We start from the raw sequence: 26,627 nt of genomic DNA, 5'->3' as shown, positions 1-26,627 counted from the left end.
GCAACTGCAAATCAAGGACAACCCCCTACAATTCTTTCACTTTTTATTTATCAAGTTTGTATCTCCACCCATCTCACAAAAAGTGACTCCAAGTGGTATACAACATACAAACAAAACTATACACACACACACACACACACACATATGTATATATATGTGTGTGTAACCATTGTTAAAAATGAAAATATTAAACATCAAATAATTATTCTTTTGCCTCAAATATAAGAAGTGTATACATTTTAGGAATGACATGTTCAGCATTTGTATACATTTTTATTTCAAATTCAGTCTTACAAAGTTTAATTTTAATTAAAATGTAATTTTTAGAAAAAAAGTAGGGAAGTTGAGTCCATAGAAGGGGAAGGGTGTTCCTGCCAATGAGCACTATTGTGTATATTAGCTTTAAATAGTGAGTAGAACCATCAATCACATGCAATCATCATTTCAACAATTAAATTCAAGAATAGGTTCTAGGGAGATAACATTCTGGAGTGGTTGACAGGATTAGAGGAGTGGACAAGAAGTTTACCTCTTAATTTTTTCTTGTATTTATGCCTATTTATTTTAAAAAACAATCCTAAATCTTAAGTAGTTTGTGATGTGTATCCTAATTATGTGTTGTTTGGTATTAACGTGCCTCTTTTTTGAACCAGTGTCTTTTTCGTTTCTGTTCTGTTGCCAAAAATTGGTAAGGTTATGTCCATTTTAATCACCAGGAATCAACTTGAGGATTTATTTAATCATGCTCAACTAGGGTCTATTTGCCACATTTATACAGTTGCCCTTCTGATATATATATATATGACTCTGCAAGGCTAATTAAAAATATGAAAACACAAAAAAACAATATAATAACGTAAGAAAGAAGGGAAAAAAAGCATTAAAAAACTTATGAAAAGCTAAAATGATCCCATCTAAACAATAACACTCATACAACCACAGTGCCATCTCTACCACATTCCGATGTTGTTGTTTTTTATTTTACGTCAGTTACTTGTACTTTTATTTACACCTGCGTGTTTTGCACCCGTGTTTTTTTTTTCCGACAAGCATTTCTCTTCTGCTGCCAAACGAGTCCTGCGCGGTGATTTTGCATGGGTGGCAGGCAGAACTAAATGCAGGTTACAATCAAAAGAGTTTTTTGCGCTGGTCAGGACTTGCATCCAGCCCGTTTGGACTACAACTCCCAGCACTGCCCTTGGGATTGTGAGAATTCCAAGAGCAGAAATCTGCACAACAGCAAGTGGAGTGTGTGTGTGTGGCAGAGTGTGTATTTGGGGGGGGGGGGAAGAATCGGTGACAAAGGAAAAGTGTTTCCTTTCTCTTTTCCCCTTCCTAAGCCTGATGGGTCGGGGTCTAGTTGCTATTTCCCCTTTTCTTCCAGTATGGGGGAGGAAGAAAAAATAGTCCCAACTGTCCCTCCTCCTCCTCCTCCTCCTCCCCTCTCTGGGAGGATTGGAAAACTTTTTGGAAAGGGGGGGGTGGGAGGGAGAGAAGAGAACCAGAACTATAAACCCCATGTTTCCTGTCCATATCGGCGACGGTGAATCCTGCACGGGCGGCTCCAGGAATTTAGAAAACAAGTTAATCTGGAAGCGTCGAAGAAGCAGCCGTACCAGTTAGGAAGAGAAGGAAGTGGGAGGGGAAAAAAAGAAAAGAAAAAAAACCACTACAGGCTGGACGGGTGTGGAAAGTAAACTCGGGAACCCTCCGTGGCAAAGTTCGGCGCCGTTCAATTTCAGCGCGGCCGGGCGCGAAAAAAAAAGAAGAAAGGTGGCGTCCGCGGCGGCTCCCTAAACCCGACTGAGTGGAATTAAAGCTGCTCGTCGGGAGTCGGGGCGGGCGGGCCCGCGCTGGGCGGAGCAGGCTCGGGCGGGCGTCTTTCCGAACTTTTGTTTGGAAAGGGTTGGTGCGCGAAGCGACGGATTTTATGCCCCTGGCTTCGCGTCCGGCGGAGCGAGAGCGCGGGAGGCCCCGAGTGCCCCTCTCTCGCCTGCCGGGCCCCCGGAGCCCCCCTCCCGCGGAAGACGGGCGCGGGGCGAGGCGAGGGAGCGAACGACCCCGGCTCTTGGGCATGCGGGGCGGCCAGCCCGACGCTGTTGCTTAAGCCGAGCGAGCGAGAGATCGCGGAGGGGAGACGGCCATGGACGCCGCCGGGCAGCCCCAGCAGGCACCGTCGGCGGCGCAGCCCCAGCCGTCGGCGGCTCAGCCCCAGCCTACGGGGCAACAAGCTTCGCCGCCGGCGCCTCAGCCCGGAGGGGGAGCCGTATCCGGGCCGCCTCCGGCCGGCCATCAAGTCGTCCACGTCCGGGGCGATTCGGAGACGGACTTGGAGGCCCTTTTCAACGCCGTCATGAACCCCAAGGGCGCCAACGTGCCCCACACGCTCCCTATGCGGCTCCGCAAACTGCCGGACTCCTTCTTCAAGCCTCCGGAGCCCAAGGCCCACTCCCGCCAGGTGAGGGGGAGAAGCGGGTGGGCGGGAGGGAGGGAGAGAGAGAGGGGAGGGGGTGTCTCCTGGAACTCTCTCACACACATACACACACACAACACACTCAACACACACAGATACACACTCACACCCACCCACCCCCCCGCCCGCCCGCCACTAGTGGCTGCGCTGCTTTGGAAAACTTTCCCGGGGAAAGGCGAGAGAGACGGAGCGCGTCTGCCTTTCTCCTCTACACCCCCCCCCCCCCGTCCCTTCTCCAGATTGTGCAGGCTGGGAATTGTAGTCCGGAGACATCTTGAAGGAAGGAGAGGCCAAAAGCTGAGGCGAAGGGACTTTAGAAAGAGGAGGTCGCAAGGCCAGCAAAAGCTCTCTCCCCCCCCCAGCCCCCAAGCGCCGCGGGAGTTTGCCCTGGCGGTGGGAGGGAGGGAGGAAGATGGGGAATCGGGCTTTTTTGGAGGCTGTCCCGACTCCTCTCGCCCGTGGCAATGCCGGAGGGGATTTGGAGACCCGGGGCACCTTCTTTTACTCCGGGAGGCCGGGTGGAAAACGGGAGGAAAGGAGCGCTGGAGGATGCCCTTTTCAAGTGTTGGAGGAGGAAAAAAAAAGCGGGATCTAAATCTGTTTCCAACTGCGGGAGAAAAAAAAGTGGGATCTAAATCTGTTTTTAGCTGCAGGAGGAAAAAAAGTGGGATATAAATCTGTTTTCAGTTGTAGGAGAAAAAAGTGGGATCTAAATCTGTTTTTAGCTGCAGGAGCAAAAAAGTGGGATCTAAATCTCTTTTCAGCTGCAGGAAAAAAAAGTGGGATCTAAATCTGTTTTTAGCTACAGGAGAAAAAAAGTGGATCTAAATCTGTTTTCAGTTGTAGGAGAAAAAAGTGGGATCTAAATCTGTTTTTAGCTGCAGGAGAAAAAATGTGGGATCTAAATCTGTTTTCAGTTGTAGGAGAAAAAAGTGCCATCTAAATCTGTTTTTTGCTGCAGGAGAAAAAAGTGGGATCTAAATCTGTTTTCAGCTGCAGGAGAAAAAAAGTGGGATCTAAATCTGTTTTCAGTTGTAGGAGAAAAAAGTGGGATCTAAATCTGTTTTCAACTGTTGGAGGAGGAAAAAAAGTGCGATCTAAATCTGTTTTCAACTGTTGGAGGAGGAAAAAAAGCAAGATCTAAATCTGTTTTCAGTTGTAGGGAAAAAAAGTGCCATCTAAATCTGTTTTTAGCTGCAGAAGAAAAAAAGCAAGATCTAAATCTGTTTTCAACTGCGGGAGAAAAAAAGTGGGATCTAAATCTAAACCAGCAAAGGAACATTTCCATAGCAAATATGACAGATGAGTGAAGCAGCCATTTCCAGTCAGGTCCGCTGGATGGGGCAACTCCTGGAACAATATTGTTACAACACTCCAGCCAACATGCTCATTGTGTTGGTTGTGCCTGATGGGAATTGTATTCCAACACAGCCCGAGAGGGACAGGCTGGGGAAATCCTTAAATTCAGCTTTTTGGAGGTTTGTTTTATTCAGATGTTTGCAGTTACTGGAATACTATTGAGATAAATCTGGGATTTAGGGCATCAGATTTTAATTTTATTCATTGATTATGATGCTGGTTACTATCATCCCAGACTGGGATGGCAGCTTTTTGTGTGGAGGGCTATTTTATCTCACAGTTAAAGTTTTTGGGGACCACATGATGGATAGAAAACAGTAGGTGGGGATAGTGATAAAAATGGATGTTCCCACTCATTATTTTCCTGAAATTCTGTCCCCCCCCCTTTAGTCATAAGTCCTCTTTTGTTTTTTTTTCAAGCAGCAGGCTGCAAGGAGATACTTATACCAGGGGTCTGAATTGATCTTTTGCAGATGGGTTTAAAAGTAGGTCAAAGATTTTGTGAAATCAGCCTGAGGGCTGCAGGTTTCTCATCCCAGACTAGCATGTATTTGATATTTGCAAAGTTGTTTTGGTTAAAAAAATAATGAGGATTCCTCTCCCAATCTAAATATAAATAGAGAGAAGTGAAAATTCAGAGAAACCCCCCCCCCCGCCCCCAAAATACATGGTTAGAGGAATCCTGCACGTCATGCCAGAAGGAGGTCCAAATATGGATGAACCACCTCATCCAAGTTCTGACAGACTTTTGGTGGGAGGGAACCATTTCTCGCCTTTCTTATTTTAGGTTTTTTTTTCCTTTTTAAATGTTTTGCATGTTACTGAAAACAAAAGTATAATTTATATATGCAAATTCCCAGAGTGGCATACATCTCTGCCTGTATGGAGGGTTTTTTGTGAGTGTGAAAATTGGGTAGCCTTAGATTTATGTAGCTCTTCAACAGAATTGGGAGTGTGATCACTGTGGCCCTTCTCTTAACCGCTTTGAGTTAGCCCATAATAGGATCATGAGCAGGGCTTCCCAGCTGTCTTAATATACAAATTGGATCCTAGTGGGGGAGGAGGAATTTTAAGTACCTGGGTACTAAGCCCACTGTAATTTTCTGTTCCTTCAGAGATAAGATTCAAATTGGTTGCTTGGCTGACATCCTCTTAGAAATCATTGTGGTCTTAATTCTCATTCAGTAAAAACTACTGAGTTTCTGCTTCCCTCCTTTCTTTAAGTCCTGTGGCTGAAATGGGCCATCACAAGCCATGTCTTCTTGTACCCTTTGCATTATATGAGTAAAATGTGCGTATGATAGTTGGTATTGCTAATGATGGAATGTGCCATAAATGGCTAAATAAATATGCATGTTTAGCAAAATGAAGTTTGGATTTCTTGGTGATTGCATATATATATATTGTTTCCTAGTATGATTTGCTTGCTTATTTGTATCCTATGACTATCATTAAGTATTGTACCTTATTATTCTTGACGAATGTATCTTGTCTTTTTATGTACACTGAGAGCATATGCACCAAAGACAAATTCCTTGTGTGTCCAATAAAGAATTCTATTCTATAATTTATGCCAATATAAGTGGATGCAGAAAGCGGTAAAACTGCTTTGGCTTGGGAGAAAACTATTTTATCAAATCAGAGGGCATGGCCTCTATGCAGTTTGATTCTGCATCTTTATAATTATAAAATAATGAATTATATTAATATATGATATTATTTTATAATAATATATTTTTATAATTTTTATTATTTATTTATTTAATTAAATTTCTATACCGCCCTTCTCCAATAGGACTCAGGGCGGTGCACAGCCTAAGTAAAAACAAAGCATACAAAATTTAAAAACAGTATTAAAATAATTAAATATTTTGGCCGTAATTAAAACAACCCAATTTAAAATCAATTTAAAATTTAGCTCAAGCCAGCCCAGCTAGTTGAAATAAATAAGTTTTCAGGGCCCGACGAAAAATCCGGAGGTCTGTTATTATCCGTAACTCTGGGGGAAGGTTGTTCCAGAGGGTGGGCGCCGTCACAGAGAAGGCTCTCCCCCTGGGGGTTGCCAGCCAACATTGTCTGGCGGACGGCACCCTGAGGAGGCCCACTCTGTGCGAGCGTACTGGCCGGTGGGAGGTGTATAGATTTCCTATACACTAATTGCACTGAGTTGAAGAGTTCCCTTTAAAAGGAAAAAAGTATGGAAAGCATTTTCTGTTTTCTATTTCTTTACACCCCAGAGTATTCTTTTGTTTCCCAATTTCACAGAGAGGACAATTGTTTTATGTCATCAAATGTTAAAATCATTATTCAGCATATTTTAAAGTAGTGGAAGTGATGGCTGTTGTTTCCATCTTATCCTGATTTTAGTCTGTGAAGTTGATTAGGATGTGCAGGAACAAGTGGATTCATGAATGGAAATTGGAAAATTTCACTCTTTTCTTGAATGTGTCTCTCTGGGAAGCAGACTGTCCCTTCATTTGCATCTTCTCTGTGGTACTTATAAATAGGTGGTGTAGGGTGCCATGTTGGCAGTCTTAACATTTCAAGTAGGAAGAAACCAGTCCCAGAAATATGAGTTTTTTTTAAAAAAAGCTTTTCTTGTTGTGATGAAATTCTGACCACATTAGAGATTACATTTCTTATCCAAATTTCCCTCATCAAAGGATAAAATATATACTGCTCTTTCTTCATTTTAGGAGGAATAATTGTTGCATGGTGGGGGGTTGGGCCCTTTTCATGTCTTAAAGGTAGGATTCACCATATCTTGCCTTAATTCCACGTACAGATTTATCCAATTCATGTTATCTATATTTCTTTCAGAACTCATCTTTAGGAAAAGCTACTTCTTTCCTTGTCTGTTCTTTATATCTTGGTTGTGGGAGAGTTCCTTCAGTTTTCTTCATTTACATATTTGTTACAAAAAAAGTTTATTTTTGCTCTCATGTTATTTTTTTCTCTTGAAAAGTACCTTGAATTAACTCATTCATGTTCCTTCTTTCATAGTTTGTTTTCCTTAACTCTCTCTCTGTGTGTGGGCTAACAGGAGTGGTTGTAATAGTAACCATAATACATTTTACACCCTTTGCAGACTCTGTTCTGATGGTGGGGAGTATACTTTGGCCCTTCAATCTTTCTCAGCTGCTTGTGATAATCCCTGTTCTCTTTCTTTCTTTAAGGAAGCTAATAACAGGGTGGGAAGTAGAGAAGAATTAAACCTCATGTTGAATTAAGTGATGTGTTTACCAAACTTCACCTACATTCGTCTTGTTTCAAATTTGTGAAATCTGGAACACTACTCTGAAATAGAGGACATCTATGCTTGCCCCAGCTCCTGACCACCTATTAATTTGAAAGCATGGAAATGCGAGTAGATAAATAGGTACCACTTTGGTGGTAAGGTAACACCGTTCCATGTTTCACCACACGCTTTGCACTATGGCATGATGTCATGCTGGCCATATGACTATGGAAACATCTTCAGACATTGGCTGGCTCCCGCAGCTAAGAAACGAGATAAGCACCACCCCCTAGAGTCAGACACAACTGGATAGAGGACACCTTTACCTTTTATTAAAATGCTATTCTAATCTTCAAATTTGCTGCAATGGCAGTCTTTACTATCTTATAATAAGTTTATAATAAAAAGATCCTTAAAATCCATAAAGTTAGATTTGGAATGATATAGAAGACCCAAGAACTTTGATAGCATCATTCATCTCAGTTGAGTTGAAGTCACAGAAGGTTGGGTGGGCAAGAGGGCCCCCCAAACTCCAGATAATTTATTTATGTCCTTCCTTTATTATTATTACAAATAACTCAAGATGCTGAACATAAATAACACACTTTTGTCCTATTTTTTTCCACCACAGCAACCCTGTGAGTTGAGTTGGGCCGAGAGAGAGTGACTGGCCCAAGGTCACCCAGCTGGTTTCATGACTTAAGGTGGGGACTAGAACTCACAGTGTCCTATTTTCTAGCCTGACCAGGGGTCCCCAACCTCTGGGCTGTAGCCCACTACCCGGCTACAGCCTATTTGTAACTGTGCTGCATGAACAGAGAGCCAAGTGCGCAGGTGCGTGCAGCTTAATTAATGAGAACGGCAGGCTGGTGTGCATGCATTGAGCTGTGTGCACATGCGTGTGCATGCCAGCCTGATGCTCGCGTGTGTTGAGCTGTGTGCGCATGCCAGTCCAACACTCAGGCAGCCCAGTTCCCCTCCCCCGCATTAGCCAGACCGCCAAGCCGCAAAGGTTGGAGATCGCTGTCCTAGACCAAGCTGGCTGTGCCAAATTTATTTATGTAGAGCTTCCTCCAGACCATCCCATTTGCCTCTTCTGATACTGGAATGCCACTATGAGAAAGGGAAATGCTAGTCTAAGATGCTTGATATGAAAATAGATTTTCTTTATTTTCCTGTGGTCATCAAGTCATGTATTAATTCTCGAGACAAAATTGGAAAAAAAAATTAAGTTCATTTGAAAAGCGTTTACATTCCATTTATCTTTTATTTTAAAATGCATATTTAAGTCATATTCTGTAAAATCATTTAATTATTAGCTATTGTTTATATAGCTAAAAGGAGTGAGTGCTCTTCAGTAACTCTGTCAAATATTTCTGTGACTAGTTATGTCTTTTTAAGAGGCTTTTGACAGCACGAGTACTTTAAAAGGAAATATTTTATTTGTTCAGTTGTTAGATTTATTTGCCTCCCATCTCATTTTGAAGTGACACTGGGTGGCTTACAGCCTTAAGATGCTCAAATTGTAGTTCAAAAAAATCTTTGGCTTAAGTGTTAATTCACTTGTCAGTTACAAAATGGAAAAAAACTAGACTCTTAAATCATGGAATTGTAAGTGGAGACTGTTGCTTTATCACCTTTGAACTTTAGCCTAATAAAAGCCTGACACATGCTTTCCATGTGGGCAGAGTTTCTCAGTATCTGCTGTGACAACTCTATGAAAAAGAAGTTATTCCTTATATAGAAGCAAAAATACCTCAACACAAGTATACTGCTTTTCCCCCAAATAATTCACATTTGAAATGTGAGGGACATTCAGTTTGCTGACAATATAGGAAGGGGAAGCAAATTGTTTGGTTTGGGTGAGAAATTGCTTTAAATTAAATTTAAAACATGTGAAACAGATAAAAATTGTTGCCTGAATGGTATTAATTTTGTATGTATTATTGAAAGGATAATTTAATTCTGTGTTATGCGCCTTAAAACCTACAGAAATGTATGTGTGTAGAGTATTTTGTTGCACAGGGGTGGCAACATTTTCAAGTGGCAGGCGCACTATTGCACAATTTCATTTAAATACAGTATTCAAAATTGAACACTCTCCTATGAAGGTAGAGCCAAATCCTATATAAGAACTCAAATAAATAAATAAATCATGTTACAATTTTAAAAGTCAAGTCCTTTAGCACCATCTAGTGGTTTTATAAATGCAGTAGTGCCTATAGGTGCTGCATTGTTGACCCCTTTTCCTAGGACCTAGGTAATCTACCGGGGAGTATTTACACACTAACACTGGTTAAAGATTATCTGCTGAAATGCACACTGTGGTTTCTGGATTAATTAAATCTGATAGAAATAATAAAAGTCTGGTTTAAAGGCAGGAGTCTCCTTACATGTCTGCAGTCAAGTTTTCTGATTTGCACACATCAATTGTAAAGACTTTCAGTTGTGCAGGTAGTCCTCGACTTACAACCATTTGTGTAGGGACTGTTTGAAGTTAAAACGGCATTGAAAAAAGTGACTTATGACCATTTTTCACACTTAACAACCATTGCAGCATCCCCATGGTCACGTGATCAAAAGTTGGACGCTTGGCAATTGGCATGTATTTACGATGGTTGCACTGCCCCAGGGTCATATGATCACCTTTTGTGACCTTCTACCATGTGTCTCCAAAAAGAAGGCTGGGTCTTATTTCCTTTTTACCCCCGAAAAAACGGCTAGGCCTTCTTTTTGGAGGGTTCTGATTATTGACTCACCTTGCAACGGTGGCAGCGACAGCTAATAATAGAGCTCCGGATTGATCCAAAGCTCTGTTATCAGCTGCATATGCCTTCCAGTAGGCACCTGAAGGCGAAACGGAGGCCGGGATGATGCGTGTGAGTGGGGGCAAGTGGTCTCAGTAGAAGCGGCCGCAGAAGAAGGCGAGGCAGGTGTCGGGTTGTGCAAGGCCTGGTAAGTAGGGCAGCACTGCCCCATTCCCACCCTAGCTTATTTTTTACCTGTGTGCCTTGCTCTACCCCCTGACCCTGGGGTGAGTGGGATCTTAATTAGGGCTAATTTTGTGGGTGGGCTTAATTTGATTGCATGCGCTCAAAAACGTGATAGGGCTTCTTTTCAAGGTGGGTCATCTTTTTGGAGAAACATGGTAGCAATGGAAATTTTTGGGTCAATTGTGGTTGTAAGTCGAGGATTTAATTAATTTAATTTAATTAATTAAATGTATATGCCGCCCCTCTCCAAAGACTCAGATTACCTGTATATCAACTTTAGGCTTATATCCAAATACAATTCCCCTTAGCCCTTGTTTGTTTTTGAAATTATCTTTGAAAACTCCTTTCCTGTTCAGTTGGCGAATTCACTTTGAAGAGGTTTCTACAAAATATGTTTTGTATAAACAGATGTACTGTATTTATGAATTTGAATAATACCAAGAGACAATTTCTTGCCTGTAAAGTCAGACAATAATGTATTAGTAATGGTGAATGTGTTGCTTAGCATTTAAGATTTCCTCAATTCATCATACAATAGCAAGTTATTTTCATGGTGTAGGTATATGTCTATGCAATAATATGATATGAATACTGACACAGAAAAGTTAGTAAATATGTGTTCTACTTGTACGATTTAACATGATTTGCTGTGAGCAGCTGTCATCCTTAACAATTTCCAATGCATTTTTTCCGTAGTTATCCATATTGTTAATGCGGTTTAAGAGGCAGTTTCATCTTTCTTCTTTATCTTAGTGCCTACGTATAAAAACAAATATGTTGTAATATGTTTGTCCGATATGTATTATTCCAATGTTTTAGACTGTAGTTAATACTTTTCTTAGACAATTATTGCTGTCAAATGATGATGGGAGTTTTAATCTAATAAAACATAAATGGATGGTAGAAACTTCAGCGAGGCTTATGATATGATAATTCTTTAGCATCTTTGGAAGAAAAAAAAAAAAGATAAAGTAAGCTAATTTTCCATAACTCTTCTTTGGAACAAATATGAATATATTTTTAAAATATATTCAGTTCCAGAATTCCTTAGGTCATTATTAATTTTAATATTACGGTTTGTTTTGTTTTTTTTTAAGGAAAAATTCAATCCTGTTGCTGACAGTAAGAATAGTGTACAGTTTACAAATGTGGCTTAGTATCATATACATGAACATAATATTTACATTAATTTAATGGGTTGAATGCATTTGCATTCTTCCCTTTGGTTGAAGAGTTCTTGATCCTGTGAAAGGCCCCCCCTTGTCTGGAGAAAGTTGACTCTGTTCTCACCAATTTCCTCTGCAGCCCTCCAAAATCAGCTTAGGGGGACTGGGAGTCTTTCCAGAACAGTATGGAATGTGGCACAGAGAAAAGGGTAATTGATGAAAATTGCTTCCCTATCTCTTCTGCTAGCTGAGTTCTCCATTGATTCAAAGAGTTGTCTGCAAACAGAAGGATTCCTTCTGTTCCTGGAAGGGATTGTTGGTTATAGTTCACAGCTGTGACTTAATCCCCCCCTCCTGAGATTTAAGGGAGGTGAGGGTCCTTCCAAGACCTTTTGTGCAGATGTGAAAAAAGTTTCCCTAAACAGTGTCCAGGACATCTGTTGAAAAGTGGCAGAGGAACAGAGGTGCTTCATTAGATATTTTTAGAGCTATTTCTTTTATTTCTTCTTGAGGCTTAGTTTAGAGGTATCTTTTTTCAGGAGAGTATCTGATATGCAGATGGCTACTGTGAAGAATCTTAGAGAATCTCTTTAACACATTTTCTATGGCGTAAGTTTTCATAACCCATAGAAAATGGCGCACTATCCTAGACAAAAAATAATAATACTCCTCTGTTGGATTCTGATGCCATATGTTGATAAAAGCTACGCCCTAATATATTTATTAATCACCATAATATTCTGTTGTTGTTCCTGCTCCTCTTCCTCATTGTGATGTGAAAAAAGTTGTGTGGATTATTTTCCAAATAATTTTTTAAAAAGGCAACTTTTGTCCATTTTAATTCAAAATGCATAGTAAAAGGAGGAAAGTCTGAAGAACAAAATGATTTGCCCTGCCCTGCTTTAAATCATGCTTTGCTTTCTTTTCCTCCCCCTTTAAATCTTTTGTCATCTGGAATACATTTTAGGAAAACCAGACATGTATTACTGTTTGCAATGTGGACCTCGTTTGTCCTATTCTGTAATACTGTTTAAATAGCTTTCACAGCTGTCTCTGAAGTCCTTGATAAAGATGTGGGACAAAGAAGGGAAAAGCAGTGGGAAAGGAAAGAAAAAAGGAGATTGACTCAGGTATTCTGAGCAAAAAATGAGTATTTCAACATTCTAAAAAGCAGTTATAACTATGTGGGTCCATGGGGAAAAACCCAAAATCTAAAGCTGCATGATCCCTTTATTAAGAGCAACCAGATTTTATTTCTGTTCCCTTCTTGTGCCTGACAGAATGCAGAAATAAAGAAACATTAGTGTTTTTATCCACAAGTCTGGGGAATAATTTGGCTTGTCTGTAAAATGAATGAAACCGTTTCTTAATGATTGGAAGAAATTTTCACCCTCAAAATATACAGTATAAATTTTCAGAATCAATTTTTCTAGTCTATGCAAAGCATCCTCCCAAGTTCCATAAGAAGTAACCGTAGATATCATTGATCTTTGGTAACAATAAACAAATCAACCCAAAATACATAAAAGTTCTATATAACTCAATAGTAGTGTTTTTGTAAAACATTATACAATTATTATTTCCATTCTGTTCTATTTATTACTTTGTCTTATACATATTTCAAGATTAGTGTGCAGTGCTGGGATGAGTATTCATTGGTCTTTAAAGTTTAAGTCTAGACATTCATTGGTCGTTAAAGTATAAGTCCTTGAAGGCGAACCTATGGCATGCATGCCAGAGGTGGCACGGAGAGCCATCACCAGCTGCTTTTCTGGTTTCTGGCACGCCCCGGAGCACCGGAAACTGGAAGACCAGATGGCCAGTGCACATGTGCGTGTCGGCCACCTAGTATTCTGGTTTCCGGGGCTCTGGTGTGCGCGAAGACCAGGTGGCCAGGGCATGTGCATGCCGGAAACCAAAGACCAGGTGGTCTTCTGGTTTCTGGCGCTCCGGGGCGTGTTCCGGTTTTGGCACTCGGTGCTGAAAAGGTTCGCCGTCACTGGTATAAGTCTTGTTGCAAAATATTTCAAATGAGAGACAAGTGGTTCTTTAGCATGCTGTTAATGTATTGGGTATCTATAGATTAAAGAACTGTTTAAACCTCTGTTTTAACAGGCCAGCACGGATGCAGGAACGGCAGGAGCCCTAACTCCTCAACATGTTCGTGCTCACTCTTCTCCAGCTTTGTTGGGAACAGTTTCTCCAGGCGCCCTTACTCCATCTGGCGTAGTTCCTGGAGGTACACCCTCTCAGCATCTCCGTCAATCATCTTTTGAAATCCCTGATGATGTACCCCTACCACCAGGTTGGGAGATGGCAAAGACACCTTCTGGCCAGAGATATTTTCTGAAGTAAGTAAAAGTATGAAAGATGGGGAGGGGAAAAAACGATGGTGCTGGCAGTTTTTGGAACAGCATTTGATTGAATTCTTCTCTTTTGCTGAATCTGTTCATCCAAGATGTAGAAAATTACACTGTCTGAAAAAGTTGTGCTGAAGTAAGGTGGTTACATGATTTTTATATTTAAAAGCCTAAATGATGTGTCATCTGGGTTCTTGAAGGAACCATCTTTCTGTTCAACTTTTGGTTTGCTTGTGTGGTCCCTGAGAGAAATGCCACCATAAATGTAGTTTTATTTATAGGCTTAAGTACGAATGAAAAGATTAAAATGCATCTTAGAAAGTATGAATTGGTTGTGGTGCATATGTATGAAAATAGGAGTCTGTAGGTAGGAATCCATTTTCATTTGATTATAGTCGCATGTTATACTGATGGTGAATCGTGAATGAAAGAATCAGAAGTGAGTTTGGAACTTTCTGAGTGAATGTGATTCAGGAGAGAGAAAAAATACTCTGCTAGGTGACAGAAAATAGACTTATTCTCATTGAGCGTGGGGCCAGCAGTCAGGAACGGGTTAACTCTTGTCTGATGTCCATGGACTGAGTTTGCAAACTGATAAGCTCCTCCTCTTCCTCTCGCTCCCCAGCTTTCAGACTCGGTCTGATTTGGACTAGACACACTTTTCTGAGCTGCCCGTTTCTGATCGTTAACTCCCAAATTGGTTGAGTTTGCCTCGTTTGCTCCCTGTTATCTAGGTTGAGCTTTTCCAGCGTGCATCAGGGCTGGGGGCTCTCGGCGCTGGTTGAGGGCCCCCCCCATATCAAAATAGACTTATTCATTATGAGCTAGATGAGCAGAATCTCATAAGATGCCTGAAGTATCTTGCAAAAACATCTTGGATTTTTTCAAGAGTGATTCCTGAGAAAATTGACAGATATCTCTAAAGGATGAGCTCCAGCCAATTGAGAATTAGATATTTGTCTCTCTTGAATGATGTGAGCCCAGAGAAATTATTGTGGCATAAGTGGGGGTGAATATGTCCCTGGCAGAGGGGATGGTATGGCTCAATTGAATAGTAAGTAGTGTTTCTCCCTCAAAAGACAGCAATTTCTTGACTTCTGTCTGGATATACCAGCTACTCTCCAAATCAGTATGTCTTGTTAAGGTGATTGAGAAGGATCCTGGATGAGATAGATTTTCCTGTCTAGTCTTTCAAAGTTGGGCTTGGGATGGAAATGACATTGTCATTATGGCAGGACTTGGAGAAGTGGTAGCTTTTTACTTCTTGTCTTAGTCAACCTCAGTGCCTTTCTTCATTGTATCCCTTTGCGTTATCTGCAGAGGGTGGGGATTAGAGACATTGTTCTGGGCGAGAGCCTTGCAAGAGATTGGCAGGTTCGCACTTGGAGAATTACATTTTCAGTAGCAGCTTTTCATTTTTAGGATAGTATGGGATCATAGCTCTCCTTATTATTTTGGACAGGGCAGAGTTTGGCGTGAAAGTGATGAAGATATCCCTTTCTGTTGGGAAAATTGGACTATAATTGGACAGTAATAATTTGCCGAAAATTCTGAATTGCTTTAATGATTTTTTTTTTAATTTTGTATATTGTAAGCTATCTAGAGTTGCTTGAGTAAGTATCATAATCTTGTTAAATAAATAAGTAAATGAATGAATGAGTTAGGTAATTAATGAATGAATAAATGAATGAGAGGATATGAGAAAGCAACACAAAACGGTATAGACAGTTATTGGGCTATTTGGAGACCCCAGGATGATGGAGAATAATAATTCTTGGGTAAGAATAAAAGATGATAGATATCCTTTGCTTCAAAGACATGGCTTATAAAGGAAAAAGATCTAAAAGCCACTTAGTCTATATTAAAAGACAATAATTTACAGAGTGCCACAAATGTATAGAAGTATACGGAAAAAAGATGCTTGATGGAATGAAGAGGATGCTTGATGGAATTACGAAATGAAAAAACTTTGTGGAAGGAAAAATAGATCTATGTGTAATTATTACAAAAATGAGGATTCATTTAGAGAAAGTAGCCAAGAATGTTGTCATGGAAAGCAAAGAATGGTTAAGATTGGTCAGCTATTTTTTTGCATTATTTCCATTATATTTGTCACCTTTCTTGCTGTAATAGTTTTCACATACATGCCAGTATATTTAGCCAAGTGATAACTTAAAGCTAGCAGAGATAGACAATTTATAGTTATGGTTTGCTTTTATTCCGCATAGATTCCTACAATTGCAGGAAGTTGTGCATAAATTAGTGCCCGGTTGAATTTGTTGTGTGCAAGGAAGCACTTCCGTAGATTAATAATTACCTTCCTTATAAGGGTATTTGTATTGTTTAAGTCATATCACAAGAGTGTTTGATTTGTGTGTCCTGCCTGGGATGAAATTAACACATAGAAATATTTTTTGGTAACTGCCTCATTGTTTCTTCCTTTCTCCAGAAGTTATTGATGGACTCAATACTCTTTCACTCTCTGGTTCTGAGACAAAGTGACTGAGCCAGGGTCTTCCACAGCGAGCTTCATAGCTGACTGGTGACTTGAGACTTGTTCTCCCTAGTCCTAATTCAATTCTATCCAATGCATACATTGTGTCTCAGTAGGTTTGTATTGTTTTGGTTCCCTAGGCTCAACACTTCACTTAAAAAATGTAGCCGGTATGCACTGTTACACTGAACAGTCTTTTGAGAACATTTTCTGCTGGTTTAAACTGTTTGCATCAACTGCTAATATGGCTAGTTGCAGATAAACTCTTCAGCCTGAACTAGAAACAATTTTGGGCTGTAAGAAAGTTTAGTGGAAATAATGAAAGGGTTATGGATGGGTATCCAAATGATGCAGCAGAAGGGGACAAAGAGGGAACATTCAGTTGGTGCAAAAATGTTAGAAAAAAATACAGGATACCAAGAGAGAAATAGTAAAAAGTCACCAAAAAGTCAATAAAGGATGTAATTCTAAAAAGGCTAAGGGATGATGGATAGAGATAAAATATTTTGTAATATGGTGATTGTGTTAAAAACTAATAGAAAAAAGTAGAAAGTATAAATTGGGAAAATAGCACACCTATGGATATATAATAGAATTTATTATAATTACAAATATACTAAGGTTAGGAGGTGAAAGACTATGATTAGGTATACTTAAATGTATTATTATTAACAGTGTGTAAAAATATATATTGAAATTTATAGCTTTTAAGGACTAAATTCAGGGGGCTTGGAGATATAATCTTGGGACATTAAACTTTATCAACAATTGGTTTTATTGACGTTTATAGAATATTGAGATAATGGAATTATGGTGAAACATTGAGTAATATCTAAAATATTAAATGTTAGTGATTCAGCAGGGGTCAACAAATACACTGTGAAGAAATGTTATTGATGTTTAAATATATTTATGGAGAAAGTGATAAAGAATTATAAAGAGAGAATGGTATTGTTTAAAGGCAAAGATGTGAAGGTAGAAGAACCCCAACAAATGGGGGTGGGGTGGGGGAAACAAGCACAAATTGGGAAAACAATGTTATATATATTGATACATAAAGAATCTATTATAATTACAACGAGCATATTAAGGTTAGAAGTTGGAAAACAAAGATTATGTATATTTTATTGTATTATTATTGTTAGCACTGTGTAGAAAATATATTGACCCAGTCAATACACTGTCCACAAAATATGTAAAGGAAAATTATAAATAAAACACACACACACACACACACACACACACACACACTTTAGTGGAAATAAACAGTTCAGGCCTGTTCAATTTATTCTACTTGGTGATAGGTCACACAGTTGAACAGGACATGCTCTACTTGCAGAAGAATCAGGGCATTGGTACCTCCAGTTAATAAGATTAGGTAATAGGTAATGGAAAATAGCTTTACTTAAGTCCTGGGTAAAGAATAATGGAGCAGATAAAGATGCTTTATAATATACAGCCATTATATAGCTAAATAACAAGTTGAACCCAAACAATACTGCAACCATTAAAAATCCATGATTCTAGAGACAATACAGTTCAGTGGATTTGAAGGCCAGCTTAGGCAAAATAGGGAAAGATATTTCTGAGTGAATTATAAACAATTGTGAACAAGATAAAAATAAATTCTGAAAGTCTTTTCTTGACAATTTGAGGTGGAGACTTCTACCTTTGTGAGCAATTCAGTCTTAGGAGTTTGCCATATCTATTACCTATGCTTTAATCCGTGCTTCTTGGATACAGTTTTGTTGGCGGATTCCTGGAATCTTATCACAAAATGTTTAAAATTTCTGAATTATCTAGACTACAGATTGTTTTGTCTTAAAACACATTCTTGGGAAGACCCAGAAAGGGGAATGGAACACCAATCATAATATAAGTAGTAATATTGTATTGTTCAGTGCTTACAAACATGTATAACTCCTAATCCAAAAGTTAAATCTATTCTGATAGACCTTTTTTCTTGTTAGCTTTATTACATTGGAGAGAAAAATATGTATTTTTATCTGGAGTATCAATATTTTGTACTGCATAAATAGAAAGTACAAAGAAAGTTGACTTTTGCTATGATATATTTCTGTCATGATGTTTGACTTTCACATGACCTCAAATTAATATCACCTTTTACTAGCCAGATAGACTGACCTTCTCCATAATGATCTGTACCACTGTGACTCTTAAGGATTTCCAGCTTTACATCCATTACTGCAGCAATTACATCTGTCTATCTTTGTATTGGTCTTCCTCTTCTCTCTCTTTTCATTTTTCCCATTTCATGGGCTTCTCAGTGAAGCTGTGATCCCCATAATGTGACTAAAATATGTTAATTTAAACCTAGTCATTCGGGCCTTGTGTGACAATTGAGAAATGATTTGTTCTAGGATCTATTTGTTTTGTCTTCTTGGCTGTCTGTGGTATTCTTAGAAGTCTTCCTCAACATCAAAGTTCAAAGATGTCAATATTCTTTCTATCTTGATTCTTTAAAGTCCAGCTTTCACTTCCATACAGTGTCACAGGAAAAACGATTGCATCCATAGACATGTTATGGCATCCAAATATTTTTTCCAACATTTTCTTTGCTACCCTACCAAGCACTTGTCTGCAGCAGATTTCTGGACTACCAGTTTCTTTACTGTTGATAGTTGATCCTAAAGGGCAAAAACTATGACTTCATTGTCTATTCTGTCTGTCTGTTGTACCCATTGTCATCAATATAGTGTGTTCTATATTTAACCTTAGTTGTACTTTTTCACTGTGCTCCTTGACTTTCATGACTAGAATTTCTAAACGTTTTGCATTTTCAGCTATCAGAGTATCGGAATAATAGAGCTGGACGGGACCTTGGAGGTCTTCCAGTCTTCAAACAGGAGATCCTATACCATATATAGAGAGAATGAGGTGGCTGGATGGAGTCACTGAAGCAGTAGGCGTGAGCTTGAATGGACTCCAGAGGATGGTAAAAGACAGGAAGGCCTGGAGGAATGTTGACCATGGGTTGCGATGGGTCGGACACAACTTTGCAACTAACAACAACCACAACGTACCATATAGAGTAGTATCATTGATATAATATAGGGTATTGATGTTTCTGCCTCCAGTTTTAATATTGCAGTTCTTTAAAGTCTGCCTCCTTAACTCTATATCCAACATATAGGCTGAATAAATAAAAAGAGGGCATACAGTTTTGTTTCATACCTTTGCCAACCTGAAGCAACTGGTTTCACTGTGTTCCATCCAGACTGTAGCTTCCTGTTGTCTGTATAGGACAATGAGATTTTCTGAAATTACTACTTTAATAAGGACATTTCACAATTGGACATGATCATGACAATCAAAGGCCCTTCTACAAAGTATAATAAATGAAGCTTGTTTTTATTCCTTTTTGGCATTCTTGGGCTTTCTCTATTATCCATTATGTGCCAGTAAGAAATTTTCTTGTGGATCAGATTTTTATAATATGAAATCGAATATCTGTCATTTCTCCTTCTATGTAGGGCTGTAATATGCATTGAATTATCCCAAACATTATTTTACTAATATATGAAATTAAGAATTTTTTGTAATAGTTTTCACATTATGATAATTGTCCTTTCTGTGATAATGATCTCTTCTAATCTGTTGGGGGCATTTTTCTTTTTTTTAAATTTGATTTATATGCCGCCCTTCTCCGGAGACTCAGGGCGGCTTACAATGCGCTAAGCAATAGCCTTCATTCTTTTGTATATTTATACAAAGTCAGCTTATTGCCCCCACAACTGGGTCCTCAATTTACCTACCTTAGAAAGGATGGAAGGCTGAGTCAACCTTGAGCCTTGGCGAGATTCGAACCTGCAGTAATTGCAGGCATCTGGTCTTAATAACCAGCTTAATAACAGGGTGCCTTAGACCACTGTACTACCAAGGCTCTTTTCCAGTTTTCCTTGAATAATTTGGTTAGAACCGTTACCAATTCTTTTTCTAGTGCTTGCCATATTTCTATAGATTCAATCAATTAATGTTAATTTTAGTTAATATTAATTTTAATTCAGTGCTATTATTTACTGTTTTAAATGTTGTACCTTGTTTTAATTGATTGTAGATGAGATTTGTGTAGCTTTCCAACTTGGTTATGATGAGAGTGATTACCTACCTTCATTTTCCAGTACTAGAGATTCTTATAAATACATAATGTTTTCCTAGATATCTTGGATGCTGACACTACAGAATTTTAGTGTACTGTTTCCATCCTTCTTTGATCTTTTTTTGAATCAGTTACTATATGCCCCTTGGGATCTTTAACATCTTCTGAGTTTGAACATCTTTTGGCAGATATCCTTTATTTCTTGTCTGTTTCCATTTTCAGATGTTGTATATAGCTCCTTGTCTTTTCTACCAGCTGTCTGAAATAGCACATTTCAGAGAATTGTTTTCTGAGATCTTTGCCTTTCTCAGCTTTGATTTGTTTTTTCTTCTTAGAAATTTATTTAATTTCTATCCCATATTTATTTGATTTATATCTTGAAATCCACTTTGATTTGTACTATTTCTTTGTCTGTGACAGTCTCTTTTTACATTCATCAGAAGTTTCATCTGGTCTAGAGTGCAGTAGCACTCTAGACTCCATGTAATATTATTGCTACACAGAGTGGATAAAAATCAATGATTTTTTAAAAAATAAAATCATTTTTTAAATTTAAATTGGATTTTTTTTATTTTTATCAAATTTATTTTAATAAAATGCTTTTGGAGTAAAAATCTATCTCCGCCCACCCGCCCGGACCTCATAATGGGCGATCTGCGCATGCGCAGAAGTGCGGGCATGCTTGCTGCGCTCGTGCACGTGCTCCTGTTGCAAACCGGTAGTAAAGGTAAGTAGAACCCACCCCTGATCTAGTATATATGTTTTTATCAGCCACATATTAGGCTTTTTGGTCAGGACAGTTGCCTCCTTTTAAACAATACTAATTTTTGCACGAAAGAAGGAAAGCAACCTTTTTAAACAGATTTTTTTTGTTCCTTTTTGAAATTGTGGTCCTGCTAGTGAAATCAGAACACATTTTATTATGGCTAGATTGTTTTATTATTGCTACTGAAAAGATTGCTCTCCAATCCTCAAGAGAGGTGAGTTTGGTTTTTATCCTTCCCCCTCTCTCTCCCTCCCTCCCTCCCTCTTGTTTTTTTTTTCTTCATATCTACTTCAAAGGGTCATGTTTCAGTAAGAACAATAAAGAGAGGGAGACTGGAAAGTACACACAAGTCTGGCAAACTCATCTGCATGAGCATGATCATTTGTTCCCAAGCAGACATCCAAAGTCAATGATTGAAAGAGCTGCTAGCTATGAAGGATGTGTCTTGAAGGGAGGTGGAGTCGGGGGCGTAGAAACAAACCTGGTTGTTAGGAAGAAAAATAAAGACTGTATTTTTTTTTTTTAATCTCTCCCTGGTGGGTCACATGCTATTATAAACTGGGTTTTTTTCCCCCTGCCTTTGCTTGGGGGCTGCTGTGCTTTGAGAGAACGTGAAAACAACTGTAAAAGTTTTACTAAGGCTTAAAGAACACTCATAAATCTGTATAAACTATAAGTGATTTCTGGCTTGCTTTGAAATAAGAGCTAGATAATTCAAACAAGTGATTAATTTAATAGGGTCTGTTTTTTTTGAAAATGTTTATTAGTATGTGTCAGGGTGGATTTGATTTAAATCGAGTTGATTTAAATCACAATTTAAATCATGATTGAAATCACTAGTAAAAAGGCTTGATTTAAATCAACTCGATTTAAATCATAATTTTTAAAGAGCATCTGTCATCTCTGCTACTCCTTTGACCCACTGTTGACTCACCGATAGTCCCAGTGTTGCAGAATATGCAGCCTCATGCTACATAACTAAGCTCCATTTCATGCTGAATAAACTAAATTATTTATGTATCCTAAATAGAAAACTATCTTGCGATAGATTTTTACCCCAAAAGTTTTTTATTAAAATAAATTCGATTTAAATCAAAAAAATCCGATTTAAATCAAAAAAATCTGATTTAAATCAAAAGAATCTGATTTTTTTTTATTTTTTAAAAAAAATCATTGATTTTTATCCACCCTGTATGTGTGCATCTCATACAAGATACCGAATTCTCAGTTTGTAAACTATGTTCTTCCTTGTATAATCAGTAAAATTAATATCTTTTCATTAATTGGTGTCAGGTCTTTACAGCTTGAAGACATTAACTAAAACAGTGGATCCTTTTTTTGGGTCATTCTCCCCCATCTCCACTCCCTCAAATTACCAATTGTGGCTCCATTGACTAGATCATTTTGGATCTATACAGGGTTCTGCTCCTATTTCACTACCATTGCTAAATAACAGTGATGCTTAAAATGAACGTTGGACTTACCTTGAACGTTCTTTCTATGTGCGCTGCAGGAGAGCCCAAGCATGGGTTAAATTTGTCTGATTGGTCAGAGACTGAGTTGAAATTCTTTGGCCACGCCTTCTTCTCCTGTCCGAGCCTCAGTTTTTTTCAACAAAACTAGGAACAGAAGAAGGCGCAGTCCAATTGAAGAACCGACCACTCCTGGACCCCAGACCACAACAAGCCAGAATGGGATTGGACTCTCCTGCAGCGCACATAGAAAGAACGTGCAAGGCAAGTCCAACGCTCATTCTCCTGTGCGCTGCTTGGAGAGTCCAAGCATGGGATATACCCCAGCTAAATTGTTACAGGGCGGGAGACAGATTGGTCCAGGGTCCCCTTGGCCGGCAGGGCTCTCTGCAAAACACGTCTCCCGAATGCTGCTTCCGCAGATGCGTACTGGTCTAATTTGTAATTCTGCACAAATGGAGAAGGAGAAGCCCAAGTGGCCTGCAAATCTCCAGAATCGAGGCTTGTGTAGCCCAGGCTGCTGTAGTGGCGGCACTACGGGTAGAATGTGCCGTGATGCGACGAGGCATGGGTCGGGCCTGTTGTTCATAAGCTAAGCCTTGAGCCAACGTCCAATGGTGGATGGTGATACTTTCTCCCCCATAGACGTGGGTGGAAGGATACGAATAAGGATTCTGTACGTTGGAAAGAGGCCGTGCGTTTAATGTACCTCTTAAAAGCCCTGCGAATGTCCACGGAATGCCAGCGTTTTTCACGCGGATGTCTCTGGGGCAGTGGAATAACTTCGTGCGCCCGGTGAAACCAGGTATTTATCTTTGGCACAAATGTTGGGTCTAAACAAAGAATGAACCTGTCCGGGTGAAAAATGCACAAATCCTGGCACACCAAAAGAGCTGCAAGTTTAGATATTCTATGTGCAGATGTAATTGCAACCAAGAAGGCAACTTTAAATGTGAACAGTCTGAGAGTGGTGGCCCTTAAAGGCTCGAATGGTGGTAATGTGAGAGCCTGTAAAACCACTGATAGATCCCAGGTTGAGTATCTGTGGACTGTTGGAGGTAATAAGTTGCCAGCTCCTTTCAAATAGCTGCGGACCCTTGGATGTTGAGACAGAGGAAGAGGTCCATCACCTGGTAAGACGGTTGCCAAGGCCACAACCTGGCAACGGAGGGTATTGGTAGACAGCCCTTTCTCCAGGCCCCGTTGCAGGAAATCCAGGACCTGTGGAACAGTTACAGATGTAGGGACCAGGTTCACTTTGGTGCACCAGCAACAGAATGACATCCAGTTGGTATTACAAAACCGGGTTGTCGATGGTTTCCTAGAAGCAAGAGTTGATTCGCCAACTCTTTTTGAAAGTGGCATAGTGCCAGATGGGCTGCTCTCAGCTCCAGCCAATTGATGTCGTTTAGCAAATCCTGCTGAGACCACTGCCCTTGAATCACACTGGAATTCAGATGAGATCCCCAACCGAAGAGGCTGGCGTCCGATGTTAGCACCAGCCTGGGAAGGTCTCGAAATAAGCAGCTCTTGTCCATGGCTTCCGACTTCCACCAGTTCAGGTAATGAAGAATCTGTGGAGGAATCCTGACTCAGCACAGGGAGTTGCTGCGCCCTGACCTCTGACTGGGCAGAAATAGCCATTGCAAGGCCCTGGTATGTAACTGAGCCCACGGAACTATTGCTAAACAAGAAATCATTTTTCCTAATAGCTGTGAAAGAAGCAATAGGGGCACTAACCCCAAGGTCTGCACCTGATCTACCATCTCCCTGATACTGTCCTTTCTCTCCTGAGATAGAAACACTTGTGATAACTGAGTATCGATCACCGCACCCAAATGGGTAACCCTGGTGGACATTGTCAGATGGCTTTTCTCCCAGTTCACGGAGAACCCGTGGTCCTGGAGTGTCTGGGTCGTAACTCGCAAATCCCGTTCTGCATGCCTGAATTAGGACATCGTCGAGATAACACTGCAGGCGTATGGAGCGCTCCTTCAGATGTGCTGCTACTTGGTGAAGGTTCTTGGGGCTGAGGAGAGGCCAAAGGGAAGTGCCCAGTATTGCCAATGGCGGCCTGCAAATGCAAATCTGAGGAACCTCCCTGTCTGAGACAACCCAGGATCGAATAAAGGGATTGCATTTTGAACCTCCTGTATTTTATATGAACGTTGAGTTCTTTCAGGTTCAAGATAGCTCTTTGGCCGCCCGAACTTTTAGGAATTAGGAAGAGTATGGAATAAAACCCCAACCCCCTCTGCCCCATTGGCACCGACTCTATGGCCTTGATATCCAGCAAGTGCTGAATCTCGGCATCCATCATAGCTTTCTTGGTGGAATCTCCGGGTATGGGACATTGGATAAATCATTGTGGAGGGCTGGAACAAAATTCCAGGGTCAGTCCAAGGTTTACAGTTTGTAAGGCCCACGCATCTGTGGTTGTCTCCCTCCACTGGTCGGCAAACATCTTTAACCTGCCGCCAATAGGGATCTGAGTCCACGAGTCATTTCAAACGACGGTAAGGCCGTCCCCCGGATTCTCGATAAGGTTGTCTGGATTGCGGTTGTTGAGATCTGCTCAAAATCCTGACCTGTCTTGTGCCCTATCGAAACTGTGGGAATATTGTCTGTGGAATTGCGAGGCGGAGAACCCTGCCTCAGTATTCCAAAAGGGCTGCTGCGGTAATAAGAAGTAGATCTCCTGTTTGATCTCCTAGCTGACTGAGGCAGGACCTTCCTTTTATCCTTACCTTCTACCAGGATAGGCTCTAACACCTCCCCAAACAGCTGGCGTCCTTTAAAGGGAGCAGCTGCCAAACGCCATTTGGACGTCATGTCCGCTTGCCACTGGCGTAACCATAACAAACGTCTGGAAGTGATATTGGAAGCCAGAGCCTAGAGGCAAATTTTGCCGCATTAATGGTCGCATCAGCAGTGTACTCTATTGCAGCTATCAGTTTACTGATGTCTTGTTGGAGATGGGTATCCCCTGGAGAAGCCCTGGCCTGCATCTTGGTGAAGGAATAACCCTCTGGAGTCCTGTTCTCTCTGCCACTGTGCAATTGGCAAACCATACAGAGGTGCAGTAAATTAAAATACTCTTTATGGTGCAGCGGTAGAAGGTCACCAGCAGTTTTTCATTCAGTTGTTGTTTCCTGAGAAGTCTCAGGTAGTATAATCTCTGCTGGGCCCTTTTGACCAGTGATGCAATGTGAGTGCCCCAGGTCAGGTCCTCTTTTATGATAACACCGAGAAACTTAAATCTAGCCACTTGCTCCATTCGGTCTCCATTGATAAGCAAGGGCTGGATGTCTAATCTATTCCTTCTATAGTCCACTATAAGCTCCTTGGTCTTATTGGTGTTAAGGACCAAGTTACTGTCTCCACACCACGAAAGCAACCGGTTCACCTCATCTCGATAGGCAGACTCACCCACCCACCCCCCGGAGATGAGTCCCACGGCTGTTGTATCATCTGCAAATTTAGTAATGGTATTACTAGGTGAATGGGAATGCAGTCATGAACATAAAGAGTATAGAATAAGGGACTCAACACACAACCCTGTGGTGTACCAGGGTTAAGAATAATAATAATAATATATTAAGATATAATTAGAAGAAATTATTCAACAACATATTGACTTAAAACCTGAGCTATTCCTATTGGGTATCCTTCCAGAGAAAATTAGTAAAGAAAATATATATTTGATTAGACATGTGATAACTGCAGCAAGGATAGTATTTGCACAAAGATGGAAAGCAGAGAAAATCCCTTCGGAAGGGAAAGTGATTAAAAAATTTTTAGATTGTGCAGAAATCAATAGATTAACTTTGAAAATCAAAGAAATGGAAGATACAATATATTTTAAGATATGGGGACAATTCTATCATTGGTTAGAAAATAGATATAGATGAATAATTTAATAATTAAATAAGAAAATGATATAATAAAAATATTGTATTGTGAGAGGGATGTTGTAAAAAAGAAAGAAAAGAGGAGTAACAAGAGGAAGAAGAAGTCACTGAAGAAACACCGAGATGACACACAGAATGACTGATGTATTATTATGTGTTTGTGTATAAAACAGTAAAAAACTTTTCACACACAAAAAAAGAAGAATATGAGATTTTCATGCTGTATGACTGGTCATTCTTGACTGTTAAAAATGACTCTTCAGCTATAGCAAGCA

General features: G+C 39.9%; 1 protein-coding gene across 6 annotated transcripts in view; it reads left to right on the top strand.

The window, feature by feature from the left end:
• Nucleotides 1-1,911: 1,911 nt before the first annotated feature.
• YAP1 (Yes1 associated transcriptional regulator) overlaps nt 1,912-26,627 on the top strand; it is a 78,856-nt gene continuing 54,140 nt past the window's right edge. For all 6 annotated transcript variants that reach the window (XM_070943982.1, XM_070943981.1, XM_070943980.1 and 3 more), the window contains exons 1-2: nt 1,912-2,458; nt 13,345-13,580. In XM_070943982.1, coding sequence (XP_070800083.1) covers nt 2,144-2,458; nt 13,345-13,580 — 551 coding nt within the window. In that variant the 5' untranslated portion in view covers nt 1,912-2,143. The remainder of the gene's footprint in view (nt 2,459-13,344; nt 13,581-26,627) is intronic.

Source organism: Pituophis catenifer, unplaced genomic scaffold, assembly GCF_029215685.1.
Source record: "Pituophis catenifer annectens isolate HBS135680 unplaced genomic scaffold, rPitCat1.0.hap2 SCAF_4, whole genome shotgun sequence".
NCBI classification, from domain to species: domain Eukaryota; kingdom Metazoa; phylum Chordata; class Lepidosauria; order Squamata; family Colubridae; genus Pituophis; species Pituophis catenifer.
This window is presented reverse-complemented; position numbering and strand designations above follow the sequence as displayed.